Genomic DNA, 24,082 nt, shown 5'->3' with positions numbered 1-24,082 from the left:
TCCTGCCTCTTTCAGCAAGCGGGCCCCGCCCTCCGCCGCCACACTTCCGGCGGGGCTGCGACCACAGAGGGGCGCGGGCGGGCGGGCGGGCAGCCGCTGGGGGTGGCGGGATAGGCTGGGCGCGGCCGGCGCTGCGGACCCGTTGCTGCTGTTCAGGTCCGGGCGGCCGAAGCCACTGCGTCCCACCGACACCATGGGCAACTGTCACACGGTGGGGCCCAACGAAGCGCTAGTGGTTTCAGGTGAGAGGGCGGCGACCACGGAGGTGGGTTCTGGGCCACCCAGTGCTGGTGTGGGGGAGTGGGGAGGTGGGGTGCCGCGTGCGGGGCCTGAGCCTTCCGCGCTGCGCAGGGCCCTGGCCCCATTACCATACCTGAGACCCCTTCCAGAAGAGACCCCTATTCTCTCTTTCTGGGCTCTAAGCCCTCGGGCATCCACCAGGGGCTCCCCTCCTGTGAAGAGTCTCCCTGTGTTTATTTCTTCTTTCCTCCACCTCCCAAAGCAGGGCCTCCCTCTACACCACCATGGGCTAAAGGGTCGCAGACTAATGCCTTGGGGTCCCCGGAACTCAGCAGTTTTGCTGGATTCCAGCGACCAGGATAGGGGGTGGGTCACGCGGCTCTGGAGGGCAGGTGCCTAAACGGGGAGGGGCTCTGAGATGTGTATGGGTCCTCTCTCCTCGCACAATCAGACCCGTTAATTCTCAGCGGGCTGGGACTTGCTGGGGTTTACTGGCATAGCCCGCCCCGGAGACGCAGCTTGCGGCCTCTACAGGTTGGGAAATCCAGCCCTGAGCTGCGGCGCTCTGAATTGCAAAATGCTGCAAGCTCCAGAATTTCTATCTAGGTGGGGCTTGGGGACTGCAGCATTGGGGAAGGGGAGTGTGTTTCTTCTTAAGACTGCTATTTACACTGTGTATTTGGAATGTTTTAGTAGGTAGTTGAAGCCTTTCAAGCCACCAGGTTGTGCAGCCCCTAGCTCCTATGTGCTGGGGAGGGGGCCTGTTGCCTGACAGCTTTCGGGGATTCCTGCAGCTGTAGGGTTCCCTGAAATTAAGTCTTATTTCCCACTGACAGTGCTGAGTTGCAGCCTGTATGCAGAGTTGGCAGGGTAGCTACCCAAGCAAGTAGAATACCTGGTCAGGGCTTGTAGCTGCCCACCCTTGGGGAGATGTGATGAACGCATTGGAAGCTTTCATCCTAAAACAGGGTCTTAGGCTCATTTTGGGTCTCAGAATGTCTCTGAGCAGGGACATCACTGTTCCTGATCAGGACTCTGCTCTTGCAGGGGAAATAAAATACCCTATCCCCAAATCTGGCCCTCTGGATGACTGTAATCACAGCTACTCAGGAGGATCTCCTTTGAGGCCTCAGCAACTTAGTGAAACCCTGTTGCAATGGGGTGAGGGGGGCTGGGGTTGTAGCTCAGTCATAGTTGCCCCTAAGTTCAGTCACCAGTACCACACACACACACACACACACACACACACACACACCACCCATCACAGATAGCCCTGTGATCAGGAGAAAGACCCCCAAAGAGCACAAAGGCCAACTCCCTCTATAAATCCTGGCCTTGTCTCCAGCCCCCACCCCTAGGAAGGCATTTAGAAACCTATATCTGCACTGCACTGTTTTTTTTGTTTTTTTGTTTTTTTTTTTTTTTTTTTTTGTTAAAGATAGAGTGAGAGAGGGAGAGAGAGAGAGAGAGAGAGAATTTTAATATTTATTTTTCAGTTATCGGCGGACACAACATCTTTGTTTGTATGTGGTGCTGAGGATCGAACCCGGGCCACACGCATGCCAGGCGAGCGTGCTACCGCTTGAGCCACATCCCCAGCCCCACTGCACTGTTTTTATGTTATGTAGTTTCTTTCAAGAAGTCCAGACTCTGGGTTGAGGAGATAAAAGCTTCAGTTCTACCCTGGTGGAAAGTCTTTTAAGACTACAGGGTGAGAGGACCCATTAAGATAGGTTGCTCTGCTCTGTACCTTTCACACACTCAGAACCTCTTCCTTAGGCCAAAGCCAATACAGAGCTGGCACAGAAGCTGTTTTAGGGGTGGGGAGAGGAAGCCCATGCTAAGAATTGAAGGTGCCAGATTCAAGAACAGGCAGGAGAGGAGAGGGAGAGATAATGCCTGGCATAACAGTACCTTGGGATTTGAGATGATCCAGCTGAATGGTAGTTCCCTCTTGCATGTGGACTCCCAGGAGAGCAGAGCACCTGTTTCCAGCCCTGCCCATTCAGGTCTTAGACATGCATTAAGTCCAGAAGCAAGTCACTCAGCCCAGTTTCAAGATGATTCTGATAGGTCTCCTGGTCATGTTTTCCATCTTTTTAAAATTGTTTGTCTAACCTCCTTCCTTTCATTTGTAATAGAATTTTCTCTATATCTTCAAAAATTAAAAGAAAAGTCTTCTTCATTTGGAAGGGGGAGGAGTACATTTTTATTTTTACTAACCAGAACTGATTATAAATGTCAGCAACAATCCATAATAGTCTTAGCAGTATTTTCCAGCCATACTATAGTTATTTGCAGGTACCTTGAAAATAATTTACACTCATCAGTACTTTGAAATTAAGTTAGTAATTAGAGCTATCACTAAATCTTATTATTTAATAAATTATTAAAGAAGTACATATTATAACATTTGGTTGCCTTAGCATTTTTTTTTCTTTTGTATTTTAGACATTTATAGACATCCTAAGAAGGGGACCTTAGGTGCTTGACTACTAATAGTGTTTGTGGCTTTAAAAATAATAAAACCACCTTGAGGGTATAGTCTTTTATAGTAGAAGAGGGTTGAGGAGAGACAGGAAGGGAAGGGACTGCTCCTGAGAAGGTAGCAGTGAGCTTGTCACCAGAGGAGGGTCTGAGAAAGTCACAGAGAAGGAACCCTGCACTCAGGAGCATAGGGTCCTTTGTGCACCTGACAAAAAAGAATTTCAGCATGTTGAGCTGGGGGTATAGCTCAGTGATAGAAGACTTCCCTAGGATGTGCCAGGCCCTGGCTTCAATCCTCAACACCATAAAAAATAGTAATAATCATGCATCAGATATTGAGGCACAAAGATATATTTAGGAAAGCAAAAGCACATACTCAAGGGAGAGTGCAGGCCATCTCAAAAGTGAAAAGCAACACCTAGTCTGAGATTTTATTATTTACATAATTTTTTTTTCTTATGCTCAGAACTTCAGGCATGCCAGGCAAGCACTCTACTACCACTGCACTTCATTCCCAGGCTGATGTTTGGGGGTTTTTGTTGTTGTTTATTTGTTTGTTGGTTGGTACCAGGAATTGAACCTAAGGGCACTTAACCACTGAGCTACATCCCCAGCTCTTTTTATTTTTTATTTAGGGTCTCACTTAATTGCTAGAGCCTCATTAAATTGCTGAGAGTGGCCTTGGATTAGTGGCCTCCTGCCTCAACCTCCTTGAGATTAGACATATGCCAGCATGTCTGGCTAGCCTGAGGTTTTAATATTTATTAGAGGGACAATAGCTAGGGTCTGAAGTAGAGGTGGAGTCAGGATAGGGTTAGATAATTTCTTTTTTTATATGTATTTATTTTTAGTTTTTAGTTTTTTAGGTAGACACAATATTTTACTTTTATGTGGTGCCGAGAATCGAACCCAGTGCCTCACACTACCACTTGAGCCACATCCCCAGCCTCAGGGTTAGATAATTTCTAATCAGTTTTCCTTGAGTATGTGTACTGCCCTCACATCGCACTATTTTTTGCAGGCCAGGACAAGAGCTGGGTTGCCCATGAGTTGCTTGTTTTGTGTTCCATCGGTTGATAGGCACTTCTTTTTTGAAACTCAGTATATTTTCCCTTCTCTGTATCCCCAATAGTCTCAGACTATTGTTATCATGGTCTCAGAAAGTTATCATGGTTTTTTGGTTTCATTTTTGTTTTTCTGTACAGGAGACTGAACTCAGGGGCACTTGACCACCGAGTCACATCCCCAGCCCAATTTTTGTATTTTATTTAGAGTCAGGGTCTCCCTGAGTTGCTTAGCGCCTCGCTAAACTGCCTCCACCTAAGGCACTGAGCCATGTCTCCAACCCTTTCTTGTATTTTATTTAAAGACAGGGTCTCGGGGCTGGGGATGTGGCTCAAGCGGTATCGCGCTTGCCTGGCATGCGTGCGGCCCGGGTTCGATCCTCAGCACCACATACAAACAAAGATGTTGTGGCCGCCGAAAACTAAAATAAATATTTAAAAAAAAAAAAAAAAAAAGACAGGGTCTCACCAAGTTGCCTAATGCACTGCTGTTGCTGAGGCTGGCATTGAACTCCTGATCCTCCTGCCTGAGCCTCCCAAATTGCTAGTATTACAGGTGTGTGCCACTGTGCCCAGCTATCATAGGGTATTTTGTAGTCCTTCAGCTTGATTGAGCCCAGAGCAAGGGAAAGCAAGTTAAGAAAATTAGAAGAGGGTGCAGCAGTGCATGCCTGTAATCCCAGCTACTCAGGAGGATAAAGCAGGAAGATCACAAGCTGCAGGCCAGCCTCCACAGCTCAATAAGACACTCTCAAAAAATAAAAAAGGGCTAGGCGCAGTGGCGCACACCTGTAATCCTAGAAGCTGGGGAAGCTGAAACAGGAGGACTAAAAGTTCAAAGCCAGCCTCAGCAATTTAGCAAGGCTGTAGGTGGTTTAGCAAGATCCTGTCTGAAAATCAAAAACAAAAAAAGGCTAGGGATGCAACTCACTGATAGAGCACCCCTAGATTAGATTCAATTCCCAGTATAGAAAAAAAAAAAAGCGAGAATGAAAGTTACCTTTTGGGCTGGAAATGTGTGTAGCCCAGTGGGAAAGAACTTCCCTAGCAAAAAAATAAAAGAGAAAAGGAAAAATTTAGAGGAACTTTTGAGTCTTAAGATGAGTGAGACCTAGGGAGGTGGGAAAAGAGGCACCTAACTGTCCTCTTGGGAGTGGTATTCAGGCTCCTAAGATGCCTTCCAGGAGAGGAGGCTGCTGGGGATGGGGTGGCTGGCCAGTCCCAACTTCCTGTTTTTACTGCCCCTGGGAACCTGGCCATGTTGCCCTTGGCCAAGGCCCAGCTTGAGCTGTGGCAGTCTGTTCTCAAGGTCAAATAATAACTGAAAGGTAAAGAGTGGACATCCACCTATTCCATCCCTCCCTGCCACTCCCACCTCCTCCACAGCACATTGAGAAGTCCCCTGGAGCTGACTGGAGGTAGCCGTGCCCCAGCCCCCACCAGACCACAACATGAAGAACAAGCTGTGATTTTTGGCCCTCTTCCAGTTTCACTTGATCCCAAGATGACTTAGGTTTCAGATTGACTGCTTGTCCTCAGAAGCCTCTCCTATACCTCCCAGGACAGAGAAGCCCTTAAAGGCTCACCTTGAACAGCAGCCCTGTGGACAGATATTTCTATCCCAGAGAAACAAGAGACCTAAGACCTCTTACTGGTCTTGCCCACACTGAGGCTGTTCTATGATCCCTGGTCCTCTGGTTTGGCTACAGATTGAATATCTCTTATTGGAAATAATTAGGACCACAGGATTTCAGATTATTTTAGATTTGAAAATATTTCTATAGACATAACAAGACATGTTATGGATGAGATCCAGAGTTTAAGCACTACATGTACTTGTCTCATACATATCTTACATACATAGCCTGAGGTAATTTTATACAATATTTTTAGTGCACCTGTGTTTTGGCTGCAACCTGTCACATGAAATCGGTTGTGTAATTTTCCATTTGTGACATCCTGTCAGCACTCAAAAAGTTTCAGTTTTGGAGTGTCCAATTTGGGGATTTTCAGATTGGGGAAGCTTAACTTTCACTAGCACCCTGTACACTGTAGCTGACCCAGGAAACTGGAGTTGGTCGCCTGGAGCAGTCTCAGGTGTCAGCTCTCCAGCCTTATAAGTTCTTTCGACTTGAGAGGCAGTGGGAATGGGGAGGGTCTTTGTTCGTTGCCTACACCCATCCAAAACTTGTCCCCATTTTCTGTTTTCTACATTGTTTGTTTCAGTCCTTGGCCTCACCACTGTCCAAACCTGGATTTTCTAGGTGCACTGTCCAGTGTGGGTGCCACTAGCCTCATGTAGCCATTCTAATTCCATTTAATTGAGGCTGAGGATATAGTTCCATGGTAGAGCACTTGCCTAGCATACAAGGTCCTGGATTGGATCCCTTGCACTACAAAAAAATAATAATAATAATTAAATTTCATATGAAATTGGACATGTTAGCATACACTTATAACCCTAGCAATTCAGGAGACTGAATCAAGGGGACCACAAGTTTGAGACCAGCCTCAGCAACTTTGCAAGATCATGTCTCAAAATAAAAAATAAAAAGGACTAAGATATAACTTAGTGGTAAAGTGACACTAGGTTTGATACCCAGTATTAAAAATATATATATATTGTATGAGCCACATTCCAAGTAGTCAATCTATAGCCATACTACATATGGTCATACTACACCGCATAAATATAACACATTTCCACACAGAAAATTTTCTTGGACAAAATTGCTTCCTCTAGCAGTTAGCCACCTACAGCACCCTCCATGCCTTGCCTGGATTACTGCAAAAGGTTTTTACCCAATCTCCTGGCTTCAGTACCCTCCTCCATGTGCAAGGTGGTATTTGTTTCTAAAATGCCTTATCAGTCTGAGTCACAATGGTACATGCCTGTGATCCCAGTGTCTCAGGAGGATTGCAAGACCAGCCTCAGCAATGCCCTAAGCAACTTAGCAAGACCCTGCCTCAACATAAAAAAGGATGGGGAAGTGGCTCAGTGGCTAAGCACTTCTGGGTTCAAGTCCCACTACCAATAAAAAAATAAATGTCTTATCAATTCCCATCTTCAATCCCCATGTGGCTCCTCATCACTCTTGCATACTCACATGTACAGCTTATTGGCCTGCACAAAAGACACTCCATGATCTACCCTCTGCCGCTCTACCTGCCTTGTTCCCTGCCATGGGTCCTAAGAAATGTTGTAACCCACATGAAGCTACATGAAACTACCTAGACCTCTGACCTTGGGAGGCAAACATCCTAAAGCTTTCACAAAACAAGTCGGTGAACATGGAAATGACAACACTCTCTGGCTTTTTTCCAAATTCCATTTCCTTCAATTCATCTGTTTTCTTATTGCATGTTAACTGCCTCTTCAGTTTTTACTCACATTTCCTTGAACCTGAGTAACTTTGACGTTAATAGTAGAATTTACTACAAGAATTTCAGAAATTAATTTTTGTCATTTCTGGGTGGGGAACACACTGAGTACATCCACAGCCTGGATCTAGATTATGGCTGAGTTAGCTGTCTAATTGATGTGCAGGAACCATTTTCTTTTTGAGACCTTTTCCCTTTCTCCTCTTTTATCTAGTTAATACCGTGAGTAGGCCTTAGTTTGAAGACCTTCCTTCCCAACCTGCTCCCATTAAAGGAGCAAAGTCATTCTGAAAGCTCTGGGAGTGGAGTGCCAGGCTCACTGAGATGTGTCTGCCTGCCAGAGAGAGGCTGTTGCCTTGGCTCAGACTCCTTCCCATGACGCAGAGCGCTGCCCTCTTGCATTTCTCTCAGTCTGTCCTACCGTGCGTGATAGCAGGTGAGCTGTGTGGTATTATGATCATCCCTTATTTTACTTCCTACAAGAGAGGAATTGTATCTTCATATCTGTGTTTTTTTTTTATATACCTTTATTTTATTTATTTATTTTTATGTGGTGCTGAGGATTGAACAGCAGTGTCTCACACGCACGAGGCAAGCGCTCTACCCCTGAGCCACAGCCCCAGCCCCTTCATATCTGTTTTTTTTTTTTTTATTTCAACTTATATATGACGGCAGAATGCATTAAAATTCATATTACACATATAGAGCACAATTTTTCATCTCTGGTTGTACACAAAGTAGAGTCACACCATTTGTGTCCTCGTACATATCCTTAGGGTAATGATGTCCGTTTCATTCCACTGTCTTCCCTAGCCCCATACCCCCTCCCTTCCCCATATCTGTGTTCTTGACACACACAAAAAAAAGACTCTACTTGTTGAATGAATGAACGAATGATTGAATGGAAAATGGAAGCTTTGCTGGATATAATCGCTCACACCAGTAACTCCAGCTACTTATGAGGCTTAGGCAGGAGGTTTGCAAGTTGGAGGCCAGCCTCAGTAATTGAATGAGCCCCTGTCTCAAAATAAAAGCTATATGTGGTAGAGCATGCCTATAATCCCCAGTGGCTCTGAAGACTGAGGCAGAAGGAATGCAGGTTCAAGCCACCCTCAGCAACTACTGAAGGAGAAAAGGCTGAAGAAAGCCTGTACATACACCCTAAGCAATTTAGCTAGACCCTATCTCGCCTGCGACCCAGGTTCGATCCTCAGCACCACATACAAAGAGATGTTGTGTCCGCCGATAACTAAAAAATAAATATTAAAAATTCTCTCTCTCTCCTCTCCTCTCTCCTCTCCTCTCCTCTCCTCTTCTCTTCTCTCTCTCTCTCTCAAAAAAAAAAAAACAACTTAAAAAAAAAAAAAGCTGGGGATTTGGCTCAGTGGTTAAGCACCCCTGGGTTGAATCCCTGCTACCAATAAGTAAGTAAATACATAAATAAATAGGGCTAGGGATATAGCTCAGTGGTAGAGCGCCCCTGGCTTCAATCCCTAGTATTGCAAAAAAAGAAAAGAAAAATGGAAGCTTTTTCCAGACCACCCCTGTCTGCTATGTCCTCTGGAAGTACTTACACTCTGAATTATTCATTGGATATCCTTTTTATGTAAATTAGACAATTTACATAAAAATCTAGATTCTAAGTTCTTAAGTCCCTATAGGTCAGGGAGAACATTTTATGTATAATTCAGTACCTGGAACCCAACAGTTACCATTATCAAAACTCAGCAAGTACAAGGGCAGAGTTGCTGTCAGAGGGGTTGGGGGAGATAAACCCAGGAACTGACTGACCTGACCAGTAGTGATTTGCTTTGCTCCCCAGGGGGCTGTTGTGGTTCTGACTACAAACAGTACGTGTTTGGCGGCTGGGCCTGGGCCTGGTGGTGTATCTCCGACACTCAGAGGTAAGGGCCTGAGGGCTTGGGAACCTGTCATCATGGTGGGCAAGGGAGAGAAGTGTTTCCAGTGTTACCCCTTCACCCTACAGATCAGCTAGAACATCTGCCATTTGCTACCTCTGTTCTGGAAGAAGGAGTCCCATAAGGAATAGGTGAAATGGGCTGACAGGCATTCAGGAGGCACACTTCAAGAAGGTCTGGCTTAGGTGAATGTGGTGGTGCATGGATGTAATCCTATTGACTGTGGAGGCTGAGGCAGGAAGATTGCAAATTCAAGGCCAGCATTAGCAAATTAGTGAGACCCTGTCTCAAAAAATAAGAAGGACTGGACTGGTATATAATTCAATGGTAATGCACCCCTGGGTTCAATCCCCACTACCAAAAAAAAAAAAAAAAAGAAGATGTGTCTTTAGACACCTCCTCCTTTCTGTGTGTTCTTTTTTGCATAAGAGGTGACATTACTTTCTGTCCCAGAGAATTCAGGATCATATCTCAATTTCCCAGTTCTAGCTTAAAGTTATTCAAGAAGTCTTAATTACACACTACATTTAGAGGGGGTGTACTGAAGGAGAAAAGGCTAACTAAAGAAAACCTGTACACACACCCTCACCATGAAGGCCCTGGAATAATTCAAGCAGAGGCTAAATGAGAATAGATGTATAGTTAGACGTTCTCTGTGATAGTAGTGGGTTAGAGACAAGGAGGGGCAGGTGATCTAAGGAAAAGGTGCTGACACCAGGCAAGACAGGTCTCCTAAATATGTCTTGGAAAGAGTCAATAAAGGAAGGAAGGTTTTAGTGCCCCAGATTCCTCTCCCTGCTGGTGCCTCCAGAGGCCAGGGTAGAACCAGACCTGGGCTCTCCTACTACCACACTGTCCAGCCGCCTTTCCTAGTGGGAAATGAGGGAGGGGTAGAGTCTTCTAGGCCAGGACTCAGGCAACAAGGACAGCAAGCTATGAAGGAATGGGTGGGTTGGGCATCCCAAAGGGAAGCAATAGAAATTCCAACAGAAAATACTGCTCCATTTCACCCTCATCAGTCAGCAAAGAGAAGCCCATGTCTGTGCTGAGTTCCTGATACTTGAGGCTCCTGGGGGTCTGCAGGTATCTACTAGGATCCGGGTCATAGAAAGTATGTCACAATTTTTTTTTTTTTTACCATCACTGACTTCCCGATAACCCCCTACACTCTCCTCCCATCACTTTACGTTCCCTGAGGTGATGGATTGTGGCCCAAGGGTGCTTTTGTTAGGATTGTGGGAACTTCTGATCCAAGACCAAAACTATCAGAGACTGATCAATAATGGTTACAATTTTTACTCCAGAGGGTCCTAGGAACAGCTGAGTGTGTCATTTGGCCTGCCAGAGTCATGGGCCTCAGAGACACAGCTACCCACACAACATGCAATCCTAGCACAGCATAATATCTTATTCAAATACCTCAACTTATAGCCAGGCCTGGACAGTTTTGTGACTTGCCCAGAGACCTGTCTCGAGTGGGCATCCACTACTGGGGCAACACCCCTGTAGACCTTCTCCATGTCCTTGGTCTCCTACTCTCACTTTTTCCTCCAGGAGCAGAGCCCCAGAGTAGGATGGCCAGGCCTCCCTGACAACAGGTTTGGAAGTGAGAGATGGGAGGCCTTACCTTTTCCTAGGAAACTGACCTCAGGCTCAACATCCTCCCTTTGGTCCCACTTGCTGGTTAGTCTGTCCCTGCACCCCTTCCCACTCTATACCCCTTTCTGGGAGACAGCCTCTTCCCCTGCCCCCAGCCTACTTGGGCCATCTCCGCAGGCTGGAGCCTTTATTTCCCTAGGCTTGTAGGATCCTCTCAGGTCAGAATAGAGGTTTTTAACTCAGCCTTCATACTCAGCCTCCCTTTCGAAGTATTTCACCCACCCATGATGTCAGCCATTCTTCCTCCAGGCTCAGTGCAGTCCCTCCTGCTGTACTTTGCTGCAACACCCTGTACTATCTGAGTCCCTGATGTGGGCAGCTCTCTCTCTCCCTTACCTAAGCAAGTCCCCCACCTCTGGCCTCTGAGCTGCAGCCTCCCATCTACCTTCCCTCCCTCCTCTTCCCCCTTCTCCCTCCCTTTCTTCTATTTCTTTGTTTCCTTCCCCAGAAGATAGCTTATGGGTTTCTGTCTGGGCTGGGTGGAGAGAGTCCTCTTAGGCCCAAGGGTGCTATTGTTAGGACTCAAATGAAAGCAACCTTTGCATGTCTGCATGGCCAAGCCCCCAGGGCTGCCACTGTGTGACCTCTCCCAGAATTAATGTGGGGCTCCATGTTGCCTACTGATCCTCATCCCCCACCTACCTGCTCCTGCCTTTTAGCCTCAGCCTCTATCTCCTCTTCCTTCTTTGGGTTTAAGGAACTCTTCTACACTATGCACAGTCTGCCTCTGCCTGGACCACCACCCTACACACACACATACACACACATATGCTAGAGTGGGCCAAGTAACTGCAAGGCACCTTATTTTCTTTGCTAATACTCTTTGTCTGCCCATGCTCAACTTTGGAAACTCTGAAGTGAGTAAGTCCATCATCTCCCATCCATCCCTGTGAATATCTGGCAGGAGCATACTTTCTTGCTCAACCTTCCTTGACCTCCTGCACCCCTAAATCACATCAAAACTTTTCTTTGGACTTTTTCTGACCCTAAATTACCTTCTTAATGTTATGTAGTAGCACAAGCCTTAAGGGTTTGCACCCCAAGCAGGATTCAATATTTGCTCTGGCTCATTAATCCCCAGAGTGGCTATCTTCTCTCAATTTCTAGAAACAGGTTTGCCTGTGTAAGGAGGGTAGAACTAAAGCTGTGTCCCAGATTGTGGCAAGAATCTATTAAGAATGTGAGGTGGTAAGCACCGTGAATGTCAGCTTACAGGCCTCGTGACCTGAGGCCCTGGCCCCCCAGGGTATTGGCAAGCATCTCCCCAGCCCATTAGCTCCTCGTTGGAAGGGGAGGAGGGCTATAGAAGAGACCCAGAAGCCTCAGGCCAGCAAGGGGCTGCCTCTGCTCTTTCATAACCCTAGACCAAGCTGGCAGGGGTTTGAAGTGTTGAAAGCACCCCTGTCCTGCCCCCACATGTCAGGCATTGGTGCTTATCTGGTAACCACTCTGTGTATTTGCTGTGTCCCCTCCTACCCTTCCTGTCCCTACCTCTCCCTACCCCCTGGCTGCTTCTCAGACTGTCTCTGGAGGTTATGACCATCCTGTGTCGCTGTGAGAATATTGAGACGTCGGAGGGGGTTCCGCTATTCGTAACAGGGGTTGCACAGGTAATAACCCACCTGCTTCCTCTTCTGTATCTAACCTTCTCTCTTTCTGCCCTTTGGGGCCTAGCAGGCAGGAACTGGATGGACTCCCCTCCTGAGAATGTGCCTCACCCCTCGTTATCCCCATCTCTGCTGTTCTGGGTGCCAGGGTGAATCCCTGTAGATCTCCAGGGCACCTTCTTTTGCCCACTGGGGCTGCAAGTGGGGGAAAGGCAAGGGATTCTGAAAGCCCAATTCTGCCAGTGGGTGTCCTTAAATGCCAAGCCTTATTACCATGCAGCCATAGCTAGTGAAATCTGTTCTTGGCTAGAATGTTCAGCAACTCCAAGTGTGTTCTCTGTAATGTGCAGGTTCCTATCCTCATCACTTTGTTTACCAGTTCTCTGTTGAGCACTTTCTTGGATTCAGGCTCTGAGAATGCAGCAATGAACATCCAAAAGCCCTTTCCCCTCAAAGCCCGTTGCTCACAGGTGCCCAGGCTGGAGAGGCCTTAATGGCTGGCATCTTGCACTTTCCTCTTCCTCATGCCTTGAGTTGCATTGCAGCCTTCTCAGGCAAAAGTCTAGCACCACCATTCCCTTCCTCACTCATTCTTCCAGCTCTAGTCAGGAAAGACACCATCCCATCTCCTGAGCCATGGAGCGCAGGTTGCAGTGTAAGGAGATTAGAGACCTCTGTGGAATGGGTAGGGTCCAGGCCTCCCTCAACTCTAATTGAAGCAGCCCCAAACCTCCAAACCCACACTATACTTGAAACATTTCCCAGTGCCTAGGTCCTTTTAAGTTGAGTGAATGTGGATGCTTGAGGAGTTAGACTGCCTGGGCAGAACAACTCTTTCAAGGGTTAATGCTACTTAGCCAGGAGGCTTTGGTGTGACCCCAGCCAGTGTGACCCCAGCCTATGTTCCCCATGTGACATGTTTGGTCCCAAGTCTTAGCCATGTGGACTTCAAGTCATAGCCTCTGGCTAGTTGGAGGGATCAGAGAGAGCTTCCTGGCAAAGGAGGGGATTAATTCTGTCTTGGCTCAGGAGTAGGCATACTCCCACTATGCCCACCTGCCAGGCAGGGCTTTCTAGGCAGCATCTTGGGGCATTTTGGGGTGCTGAGTAGACCCAGAGAATACGTCAGGGTACCTGAAGTATGTTCACATGTCATCCATGACAGCCTCCATGCCACAGCCTGGAGTACCAGCACTACCTGCTGTCCTATGACACACACACAGCTGCACTGGCTTCTTCTAGTTCCTGACAGCCCCAGACCACCATAGGCACTTCTTTCTTACTTCCTTTTCCTCTCAATTTAAACCAGGCTGACTTGAGCAGAGGACCTATGTGCACATGTGTAGCCTACTTACCCTCCTTCCCTGGAGCTGTCTGTACCCACCTCGCCTACCTTCTTACACACTGCCAGCTACAAACCCTAGAGAGCCTTCCCCACCCTCCTCACCAGGATTCTTGGCCTGTCCCATCTGGAGTAGTGAGGTGGTAGACATTCCCCACACCTCAGGCCCCGGGCCCCCAGACCCATGCCCCTGTTTTGCATTTCTTGGCAGGATTTCCCTAGAGATTATGACGTTGCAGCCCCGCTGCGAGGACGTAGAGACGGCCGAGGGGGTAGCTTTAACTGTGACGGGTGTCGCCCAGGTATAGTAACTCAGCAGCCCCGCGCATGTCTGTTGAGGTGCCTCATCCCCATGCTGGAGTTTGGGGGGAGGAGGAGAGGACGGCAGCCAGGGGTAGTCTCTCCAGCATCCCTGCCACCCCACCCCCCAACGAGAGAATCGTGACCACTGGAACATGCTCACTTGGCCCCCTTGGCCACCCAGCAAGACTAACAGATACCCCTTCTCTCCTCAGTGGCCCTCGAGGGACAGAACCAGTGCTGAGGGCTCCTATCTCTCTAACCCAGTCCCATTCTTTGCAGGTGTTGGATATGCCCGGCCCCAAAATCCAGGCCTCACCTGTTCCCTGGGCAGGGAGTTAGAGGGATGGCCCAAAAGGAGAGGCCCTGTGAGGCAGAGGACTTGTGGGGTCAAAGGCTGTGTTATATCCCCAGCTAGGAGCCTGGGAGAGGCACCCCACCCTAATCCATCTCTGGACTTCCAGGGCAACAAGGTTCTACTGTGTTACAGGCCTCTGATGAGGGAGTTGGCTGAATACCTCCAGAAGCAAAGGCACCGTCAGTTATATATCCCCTGGGACCTGTCTCCTGCCCCATCTAGGCTCTTTCATAGTCCATCTGTCTGTCTATGTCCCTATTGCTCTTTCTCCTTTTCATATTCTCTGCCCCTTAGCCTAAAGGTCTCCCACATGTGGGGAGTCTGTGAGGGAGGAGTTGGCTAATGAGTAAATAGTAAGCTGGAGAGGGAGGAGAAGAATTCCAGTGAAGAATTCCAGTGAAGAATGCCCTACTAGAGAGCTCAAATACACCAACCTACCTCGTATTCCCAGGGCCTGCAGGTTTGACAAAGACGGGGAGGGGCACAGCCACCATCCTCTGTACCTCTGGGTCTGGGGCTTCCATCTGTTTCCCTCCAGCCTGACTCAGGCACCTCTGTGACCCCGGCAGGTGAAGATCATGACAGAAAAGGAACTCTTGGCCGTGGCCTGCGAGCAGTTCCTGGGCAAGAATGTACAGGATATCAAGAATGTTGTCCTACAGACCCTAGAGGGGCATCTGCGTTCCATCCTAGGTGAGACCCTGCCCAGCCTCACATGGTTCTGAAGCCAGGGCCAGGGATAGGTAGCAGAGCTGTGCAGAGAGCCTGTTCCTCTTAGGTTTTGAGCTAAAACTTTTTCCTCAAGCATTTCATTTCAAAACTTCAGTTGGGCTGGGGATGTAGCTCAAGGGTAGAGTACTTGCTTAAGCATGCAAGAGACTCTGGGTTCAATTCCTAGTGCCAAAAAGAAACAAAAAACTTAGGCTGATTTGAGTGAGAGAGGGCTTTGGTATAGGGCATGGGAGTGGGATAGAGGGCAGTTTGCTCACATGTCTGGTGTCTCTTGGGACACTTCCTCGTCCTCCAGGACTCTGCATAAGGCTCAGTATTAAACACTGTTGAGAAGAAACCCCAAGAAGACCCAGTTCAGACTGCATGACCCCTGTATGCACCTAGACTTTTACTTGTATGCTTTCTCCCTTTCCCAGCTGGTTGGGACCCTGGAGAGAAAGCCCATGTTCTCTCTATCCCCAGGGACCCTGACTGTGGAACAGATATATCAGGATCGGGACCAGTTTGCCAAGTTAGTGCGAGAGGTGGCAGCCCCAGATGTTGGCCGCATGGGCATTGAGATCCTCAGCTTCACTATCAAAGTGAGATGTGACAGAAAGTTTGTACCCTCAGAATCTGTCTGGGAGATGGGAATTGGTAGGGGTGGCGGGTGCACCTTTGTGTCCATGGCTGCTCCCTGGAATGACTCTCCCTTCCCTCCCCAGGATGTTTATGACAAAGTGGACTATCTGAGTTCCCTGGGCAAGACTCAGACTGCCGTGGTGCAGAGAGATGCTGACATTGGTGTGGCCGAGGCTGAGCGGGATGCAGGCATCCGGGTACTTGAGATTTCCTTTTTACCCCTGGGATTAGGGAACTCACGGGTGACAGGACTATGGTCCCTCAGGGGACTCTAAGCACCTGCCCCTCCTCTCAGGAAGCTGAGTGCAAAAAGGAGATGCTTGATGTGAAGTTCATGGCAGACACCAAGATTGCTGACTCTAAGAGAGCCTTTGAGCTACAAAAGTCAGCCTTCAGTGAAGAAGTCAATATCAAGGTAAGAAGCCAGGGCACCCTAACTTGGGGCTCAGGGCTTGGGACCTGGTGGCCAGCCTCTTAATGTGTTGACCTTCCCTGTCACAGACAGCTGAGGCCCAGTTGGCCTATGAGCTACAAGGGGCCCGTGAGCAGCAGAAGATCCGGCAGGAAGAGATTGAAATTGAAGTTGTGCAGCGGAAGAAGCAGATTGCAGTGGAGGCGCAGGAGATCTTGCGCACTGACAAGGAGCTCATTGCCACAGTGCGCCGCCCGGCTGAGGCTGAGGCCCATCGCATACAGCAGATCGCAGAGGGTGAAAAGTGAGTTGCCTGGGTGCCGGGGCGGGGTTAGTCAGCTCCTCTGCTGTCTGTGTGCTCTCTCTGACCACAGTTGGGAAACCACTTTCCCCCATGTTTGTCCCTCCTGTGAAGCAGCATACCCCTACCTCCTTCAGTCAACAAGACTAAATGAGATAAAGAAGGCTTGAGTGCATGCCTGGTATAGTGTTTGGCACAGAGGGCCTCCCGGTCAATCTCCTTTCCCAGGTGCGGGACCTCTCCCTGGCCTGAGCCAACAAGCCAGGGCACCCACTTCAAATGTCTCCTGCCCTAGACAGCCAACAGAACAGGACTAGAGGGTTTATCAGACCTTATACAAGGTTTTTGGGGACCCTGGTACCTCCTGCTTATCTGCCTGGCCTGGGCTCCCCCAGGGTGAAGCAGGTCCTCTTGGCACAGGCAGAGGCTGAGAAGATCCGCAAAATTGGGGAGGCAGAGGCGGCAGTCATCGAGGCAATGGGCAAGGCAGAGGCTGAGCGGATGAAACTCAAGGCTGAAGCCTACCAGAAATATGGAGATGCAGCCAAGATGGCCTTGGTGCTGGAGGCCCTGCCGCAGGTGAGGCTCCCACCCAAAACTGGCACCCAAAGTTGGCACCCAGAGCTCAAATATCCTCACCTGATTAGCAAGACAAGTGCCAGAACAATTTTGTTCCTAGTCAGTTACGCAGCCACCAGCCAGCTGAAAGGATTAAAGAGGGGAAATCCTCAGTAGAGGGCAGGAACCCTCTAATAGGCCCAGGCCATCCCTGGCCCCTAGGCCTTTCCTATTGTGGCTTGCAAAATAGAGCCACCCCAGCTATTTAGGGGTTTGGGTAAGAGAAGAGAGGGAAAGGTGCTGGATAGGGTAGGTGGATGGAGTCAGAATCTAACCATGATCTCATACCCCACCTAGATTGCTGCCAAAATCGCTGCCCCACTGACCAAAGTTGATGAGATTGTGGTTCTCAGTGGGGACAACAGCAAGGTGACATCAGAAGTAAACCGGCTGCTGGCTGAGCTGCCTGCCTCTGTGCATGCCCTTACAGGTGTGGACCTTTCAAAGGTATGTATCTGCTTGGTTGCAGTGGAGTTACCTGGGCAGCCCACTGGCCTGGGCATATGGGTCCAGGGCCTCCACAGCCAAGGCCTCATGGCATCTCCCATCTTTGCAGATACCCTTGATCAAGAAAGCCACTGGTGCACAGGTGTGAGGCTCCTGCAGGCCCACGCCCTTCAGCAGCCTCCCGCCCCTCCCTTCACCTGTTTTAATACCACAGGGACAATGGGAACGTTACTGACTCTGGTGCCTTATTTTGTAGGGACCAGAAGTGCTGCGTGTTTAGGCCATCTCTGGCTGTCTTCCCTTCTCTCCTGTCTCTTCCTCTTTTCTATCCTCACTTTCACTGCCACACTCATCTAATTTGTGTCTTTCCTCCCTCATCTCCCTGTGTGTTTCTTTCTCTCCCTTGTCTTCCCTCCCTCTATGCATTTCACATAGTTTAAGCTGAAGATGTTTATTACAATCACTTTCTGTCTGTGGGGGGTAGCCCTGCTGCTCCTCAGAATCCTGGTGCCTTGAAGTTCTTCCTGTATCCATCTGTCCTCCCTGTATCCCTGGCCAGAGTGCAGCATAGGTACAGGGGTTCTGGGTAGGACAACCTCTCTCCCTTCTCCTGGCCTAGTTTTCCCTGAATACTCCTCTAGGAAGTCTGTAGACCACCCACTTTCCTCTAGACCTGCGTAGCCATGGCCTATAGGGCCCAGGGCCATTGCCCTTTACTTCTTCCCTCCCCAGGCCAGGCCTACTCTCATTACTACCCCTTTCTCCCTGACCCCAGGGGCACAGAGGCAAGGCCTCCTGTCTATAGCAGCTTCCTCAGTTTACTACTGCCTTAGGAGGCCCTGCTTGTGCTCACAGAAGTTCCTTTCATGGAAAAGTCCCTACTAGGTGGTCTTGGTCCCAACTTCACTAAGCCTTTCTGGGGTCAGGCTCTGAACCTGTTGGAGACAGCTTCATGCTAGTGCTGCACTGTCCTGGGTATGTGACCCTTCCAGTGGGCAAGGCTGTGCCAACCCTGTACAGAATCAAGTGCCGTAAATTGGCCAGATCCCGTTTCCCCTTGTGCCATCTTTCTTCCTGGCCAGAGTGATAGGGTTCCAGCCATGGGAAGCAGCTCAGTCTTCTGTCTCATTGCAGTAGTGGAGATGGAAGAGACCAGGGCCCAAGCATCCCACCAGGGGTGCTATGATGTCCCACAGCCCTAGTCCCCTACCTGTGGCCCTGCCCCAGCCTGTGTAGCTATTCTGCATGTGGATGCTGCATGTCTGGTCTGGGGCTTGGATGTTGCACTGCCCCACTGCCTGTCCCCTCTGGTAAAATAAAGATCTCTTATGTCATCCCTTGCATTGTGTATTCTGTGAGGGGAGAGACTGGGAATCAAGAATCATTCATACACACTTTAGCATCAAGGCTGCTCTTGGCCTGTTCTTTTCCACCCTAGCCACAGGGGGGCATCAGCACACTGGCCTTCCCCACAATAGCTGTCCTGGGCCTGGCAGCAGCAAGCCATGTGTTGAGGTCAGACCTGAGACATGGGAACTTGAAACAGGGGTTCTGGGTAGGACAACCTACCAGGTAGGGTTAAGTACCAACAACGACAAAAATTAGCCAAGTTTGACCTCTTAGATCATCAAAATAACTCCATCCATCCAAAACAAACCTGAGACATTGCAAGCAAAAGGTGGAGAGTGCTGCCAGGTTTGTGACACCTATGCCAGTGCTGAGCCTTACTCAGTATTGGGACCCACTTCTCAGGCTTAATAGCATAAACATAAGGCTGCTCGGGATTAAATTTCAGCTCTATTTTTTGTTTATTACCTGTGTAATCTTGGGTAAGTAACTTTATCTTCCTGGGCCTCCATATTCTTATTCATTTTGCAAACTTATCAGATGCTTGCTATGTGAAGGGCTTTGTCTTTCATGCTAGAGAGACTGCACTGAACAAGACATGCCTAGCTTTTAGAGCTTGCATCCAGGTGGAAACAATAAGAAAAATTAAATATACGGTATGTTAGATAAAGGTAAATAGCAAGGAGGAAAATAAGGAAATGAATAGGAAGTTTGGGGTGTGCTGACATTTTAGGGCATGCTAGGAAGAGCTTAATAGAAGGTATGACTGACAAAGGCAAAGGAATGAGCCATGCAGGCACCTGAAGGGAAAGCTTTCCAATCCAAAGTGTGTGGCATGATCAAAGAAGGGTCAGTGCATGTTGGAAGTGGAAGGTGAGCCGGTGGAGTATTAGTGAATGAGGTCAAGGTGGAAACCTACTTTAAGATCACAGGAAACCTTAATAAGGCTTTTTAGGGCCTTTGTTCTGACATGAGAAACCACTGGAGGGCTTTTAAAAAGAAGTGATATTATTTCACACATCTAAAAATATTCTTGTAAAGGCACAGTAGCCTACAACTGTAATTCCAGCAACTAGGGAGAATGACGCAGGAGGATTGCAAGTTCAAAGCCAACCTCAGCAATTTAGCAAGGCCCTAAGCAACTTAGAGACAGTCTCAAAAAATTAAAAGGGGGGGCTGGGGATGTGGCTCAAGCGGTAGCGCGCTCGCCTAGCATGCGTGTGGCCCGGGTTCGATCCTCAGCAGCACCACATACCAACAAAGATGTTGTGTCCGCCGAGAACTAAGAAAAAATAAATAAATGTTAAAATTCTCTCTCTCTCTCTCTCTGTCTCCCTCTCTCTCACTCACTCTTTAAAAAAAAAAAAAAAAAAAAAAAAATTAAAAGGGGGCTGGGTCAAGCAGTAGTGCGCTCGCCTGGCATGCATGTGGCCCAGGTTGATCCTCAGCACCACATACAAAGATGTTGTGTCTGCCGAAAACTAAAAAATAAATATTAAAATTCTCTCTCTCTCTCTCTCTCTCTTTAAAAAGATAAAATAAAAAGGGATGGGGATAGATGTAGTTCAATGGTAAAATGGCCCCTGGGTTCAATCCCCAGTACCAACAACAACAAAAATTAGCCAAAGTTTGACCTATTAGATCATCAAAATAACTCCATCCATCCAAAACAAACAAACAATTAATGGTGTGCTTGCTTCTGGCAGCACATATACTAAAATTAGAATGATACAGAGAAGAGCATGGCCACTGCATAAGGATGACACGCAAATTCGTGAAGCGTTCCATATTTTATTTAATGTTATCCTCTCTTAAAAGGGAGAATTGAGGGGTAATAACATCATAAGCCTCTCATCTACAAAGACTAGATGAAATATCACCACTCCTGTTAAAAACACCAGAAAAATTAGTATTTTCATCAGAAGGAAAGACCTCGAATTCAAGAGACTCATGGACAATGACAGTTGCACTCCATAGGAAAGAATGGGACCTTGTCAAAGCAACAAACACACTTTCTGTCCTTTTTCATGTAAACAGAGTTAGCAAAAACCACTCCAAAGCAAAAGCTCTCAACCCACATGTAGATATTTGCTTACTGTGTAGGCCAATAGCTATGAACTACGTTAGGTTTTTTAATTTTTTTTTAAGAATTTTTTTTTTTTTAGTTGTAGTTGGACACAATACCTTTATTTTTTTTATTTATTCCATGTGGTGCTGAGGATCGAACCCAGGGCCCCACACATGCTAGGTGAGCGCTCTAACACTGAGCCACAACCCCAGCACCACCACCCCCTGAGGTTTTTTTAATTAATCATTTAAACATTTGTATTTTTAAATATACTAACTATATAACTTTTTGTTTTTTCTGTTTTTCTTCCCCTTCCCCATTGCTGCATATGCCTTTAGAAGTGATGCAGTATTACCATTAAAACATGTACTCTTATTTTTAAAATTTTTTTGGGGGTGCTGGGGCTCAAAGCCAGGGCCTAGCATGTGCTAAAAATGCACTGGCCCACCCCCCAGCCCACTTAACACTCGTGAAGCCACTTAGGAGCAAACTGTAACATTTTTAGGTATTGAAGTTTCTTCCTTCCCACTGTATCATATCATTGAAGCTACTATTCATTATTGGCAATCAGTTTAAATCAAAAAGCTACTGGATAACATTTGCCATTCATGTATTTTGTGTCACTATTTATTAGCATTTTGGCATGTTTGGGATCATAAAGAGAACGTATCACCTATTGACTACCTACTTCAGTTGGGTCAACACTACATTTTTTATGAACTATTAATGGTGCTTCTCACTTTCTGATAATTTTCCTCTTATTAAGTAAATGTATTAAAAGATATTTTCATAATGCTAGCCAACATGGTGGTCCAGTGATAACTGAGCAGATAAAGACCAGGTATCCTGAAAGTTTTATTGCAATTTTAGTTTTGGTAACTATGCCCTACTGTGGAAGTGTAAAAACTACAAACTCTTTCAAGGCATCATTTGGGGGTTTAATTGCATTTCTCTTTAACTTTATAAATTTGGATGTTGAGCTTTTCAATTTTTTTTTGTTAGCAGTCCCTCTTTAAGAGGGCAAACATTGGGCTGGGGATGTGGCTCAAGCGGTAGCGCACTTGCCTGTCATGAGTGTGGCCCAGGTTCGATCCTCAGCACCACATACAGGGATAAAAAATAAAAATATTGGGAAATCCTCTCTCTCTAAGTTTTCCCTATTCCTCCCTTTTCTTAAAAAAAAAAAAAGATGGCAAACATTGACTGGAACAAAGAATTGAGGGCTCAATATTTTTGCAAAATTAAGTTTAAGTTTGGGGGAGATGTAGTTTAACTTTCAAATGATGTTCTGAAGTTTGTAGCGTTTATACTTCTACAGGTGTCAAAGCTTAAAATTGCACTAAAATTTGTGGAGATAAATAATAAAGGTTAAAAAAGTTTAAAAAAAAAAGTACCCTTCTCTTTTAAAGCAGTTTTATGCAGGGTTGTGTTGTATCTGCTTTGATCACCTAAATTTCTTTTCTATAGATTTTGTAAAGGAAGATTATGAATGATGAGTGTTAATTCACATGTAATAAATGAAAAGGAATTGGACCCTAATAGCAGGTGATATGAAAGTTGTTTTTTTTTTCTTTTTTTTTAATCCTCAGTGTTAACCTGGTTGTAGGTATCTCATTTCAAGTCCTACTATATAAGAGAGAACTTACATGAACCTTGAGAACCTCTACTTCAAGCAAGGAGTAAATAACATAAGAGATTGATAACTAAATCAAATTAGTTAAATTTGTCACCTAAATTTGAAATATAAAAAGATTAGTGGGGCTGGGGATGTGGCTCAAGCGGTAGCGCGCTTGCCTGGAATGCGTGCAGCCCGGGTTCGATCCTCAGCACCACATACAAAGAAAGATGTTGTGTCTGCCAAAAACTAAAAAAATAAATAAATAAATATTAAAATTCTCTTCTCTCTCTTAAAAAAAAAAAAGGAAAATCAAGTGATTTTTTTTAAATAAAAAAATTAGTGTTCTAAACTATGTGAAATCCATTTCTCTTTGTAAATGTAATCCTAGGAATCTTGCACTTATGAGCCAGGAATACTCTTCAATGTAACAATGCTTCATGTTGTACTGAGTGCTCCAGTTTCCATCATTTTAAAAATCTTTTTTCTTAGTTGTTGATAGATATTTATTTTATTTATTTATACATGGTGCTGAGAATCAAACCCAGTGCCTCACACATGCTAGGCAAGTGCCCTACCGCTGAGCCACAGTCCCAGCCCTGCAGTTTCCATCATTTTTAAAGGACAGACATAGGTGATAAATAATGATATTTGAAATATTACAATCTACCACCTCAAGGAAAAAAAACATTATTTATGGAGTTCAGAGCTTGGATATTCAAATATTAATTGCAGTTTTATTTTTAAAAGAATGTTACAAATTATGTGGTTTTTATTTCTCATGTTTATATTAAAAGAAAAGCTAATAAAACCATTTTAATTTTAAAAATTCATGGTAAGTCAAGTACAGTCAAAAATGTTTATGATACATTAACAAAGGACTTGAATCTTATATATAAAAAACTCCTATAAATCAGTAATACACAACCCAATATGAACATCACCCTGAATGCCTTACTAAGAGATCAGTTGTTTCTTATCAGTTGTTTCAGATCAGTTGTGTTTTATCAGTATTGCAATAATACAGATGAAATATGGAGACTTGAACCAATGGGGGTAGTGAAAAGTACTCAGATTCTGGATATATTTATAACCTAACAGGAGGTACTGACATACACAGTATGAGAGAAAAAAGAAATCAACAATGCCTCCAATATGCCATGTCCATAAATTTGAAGTCTTAGTATTTTAAAGATATTAATTCTCCCATATTTATCTATAGGTTCAATATAACCCCCAAACAAAAATTGGAGGGTGTAGCTCAGTAATGGAGCACTTGCCTAGCAGGTATGAGACCCTGGGTTCAATCCACAGCATCCCCTCACAATTTGAGAACAACCTCAGCAATGAAGCAAGGGCCTAAGCCATGTAATGAGACCCTGTCTCAAAAATAAAAAGGGCTAGGGATGTGGCTCAGTAGTTAAGCATCCCTGAGTTCAATCCCTGGTACAAAAAAAAAAAAAGAATCCACATCATGCCCAAACACCTCCCTGCCATAAAAAGAAGAAAAGAAACCAAGAGAGTTTTTGTTTGTTTGTTTGTTTGTTTGTTTGTTTTCCTTTGG

The 24,082-nt window shown here is 46.3% G+C and overlaps 1 protein-coding gene and 1 non-coding gene across 6 annotated transcripts; both read left to right on the top strand.

Annotated features, from left to right (window-relative positions):
• Nucleotides 1–76: 76 nt before the first annotated feature.
• On the top strand, nucleotides 77–18,822 carry Flot2 (flotillin 2). 5 transcript variants are annotated; one of them, XM_005327842.5, is made up of 11 exons: nucleotides 77–242; nucleotides 8,995–9,076; nucleotides 13,911–14,001; nucleotides 14,927–15,050; nucleotides 15,552–15,670; nucleotides 15,794–15,907; nucleotides 16,006–16,125; nucleotides 16,212–16,426; nucleotides 16,819–17,002; nucleotides 17,339–17,488; nucleotides 17,598–18,822. In XM_005327842.5, exons 1-11 carry the CDS (start codon nucleotides 194–196, stop codon nucleotides 17,634–17,636), a joined length of 1,287 nt encoding a protein of 428 aa, XP_005327899.1. In that variant the 5' UTR covers nucleotides 77–193; the 3' UTR covers nucleotides 17,637–18,822. The 5 variants fall into 5 exon arrangements, with proteins under 5 accessions (XP_005327899.1, XP_005327900.1, XP_077898693.1 ...); XM_005327843.5 differs by lacking the exon at nucleotides 13,911–14,001 and adding an exon at nucleotides 12,270–12,360; XM_078042567.1 differs by having other exon boundaries at nucleotides 112–265.
• A 1,702-nt stretch (nucleotides 18,823–20,524) lies between these two features.
• LOC120884557 (U6 spliceosomal RNA) lies at nucleotides 20,525–20,629 on the top strand. Its single transcript, XR_005726992.1, has one exon. It is a non-coding gene; the product is annotated as a U6 spliceosomal RNA (small nuclear RNA).
• The last annotated feature ends 3,453 nt before the right edge of the window (nucleotides 20,630–24,082 follow it).

Source organism: Ictidomys tridecemlineatus, chromosome 3, assembly GCF_052094955.1.
Source record: "Ictidomys tridecemlineatus isolate mIctTri1 chromosome 3, mIctTri1.hap1, whole genome shotgun sequence".
NCBI classification, from domain to species: domain Eukaryota; kingdom Metazoa; phylum Chordata; class Mammalia; order Rodentia; family Sciuridae; genus Ictidomys; species Ictidomys tridecemlineatus.
This window is presented reverse-complemented; position numbering and strand designations above follow the sequence as displayed.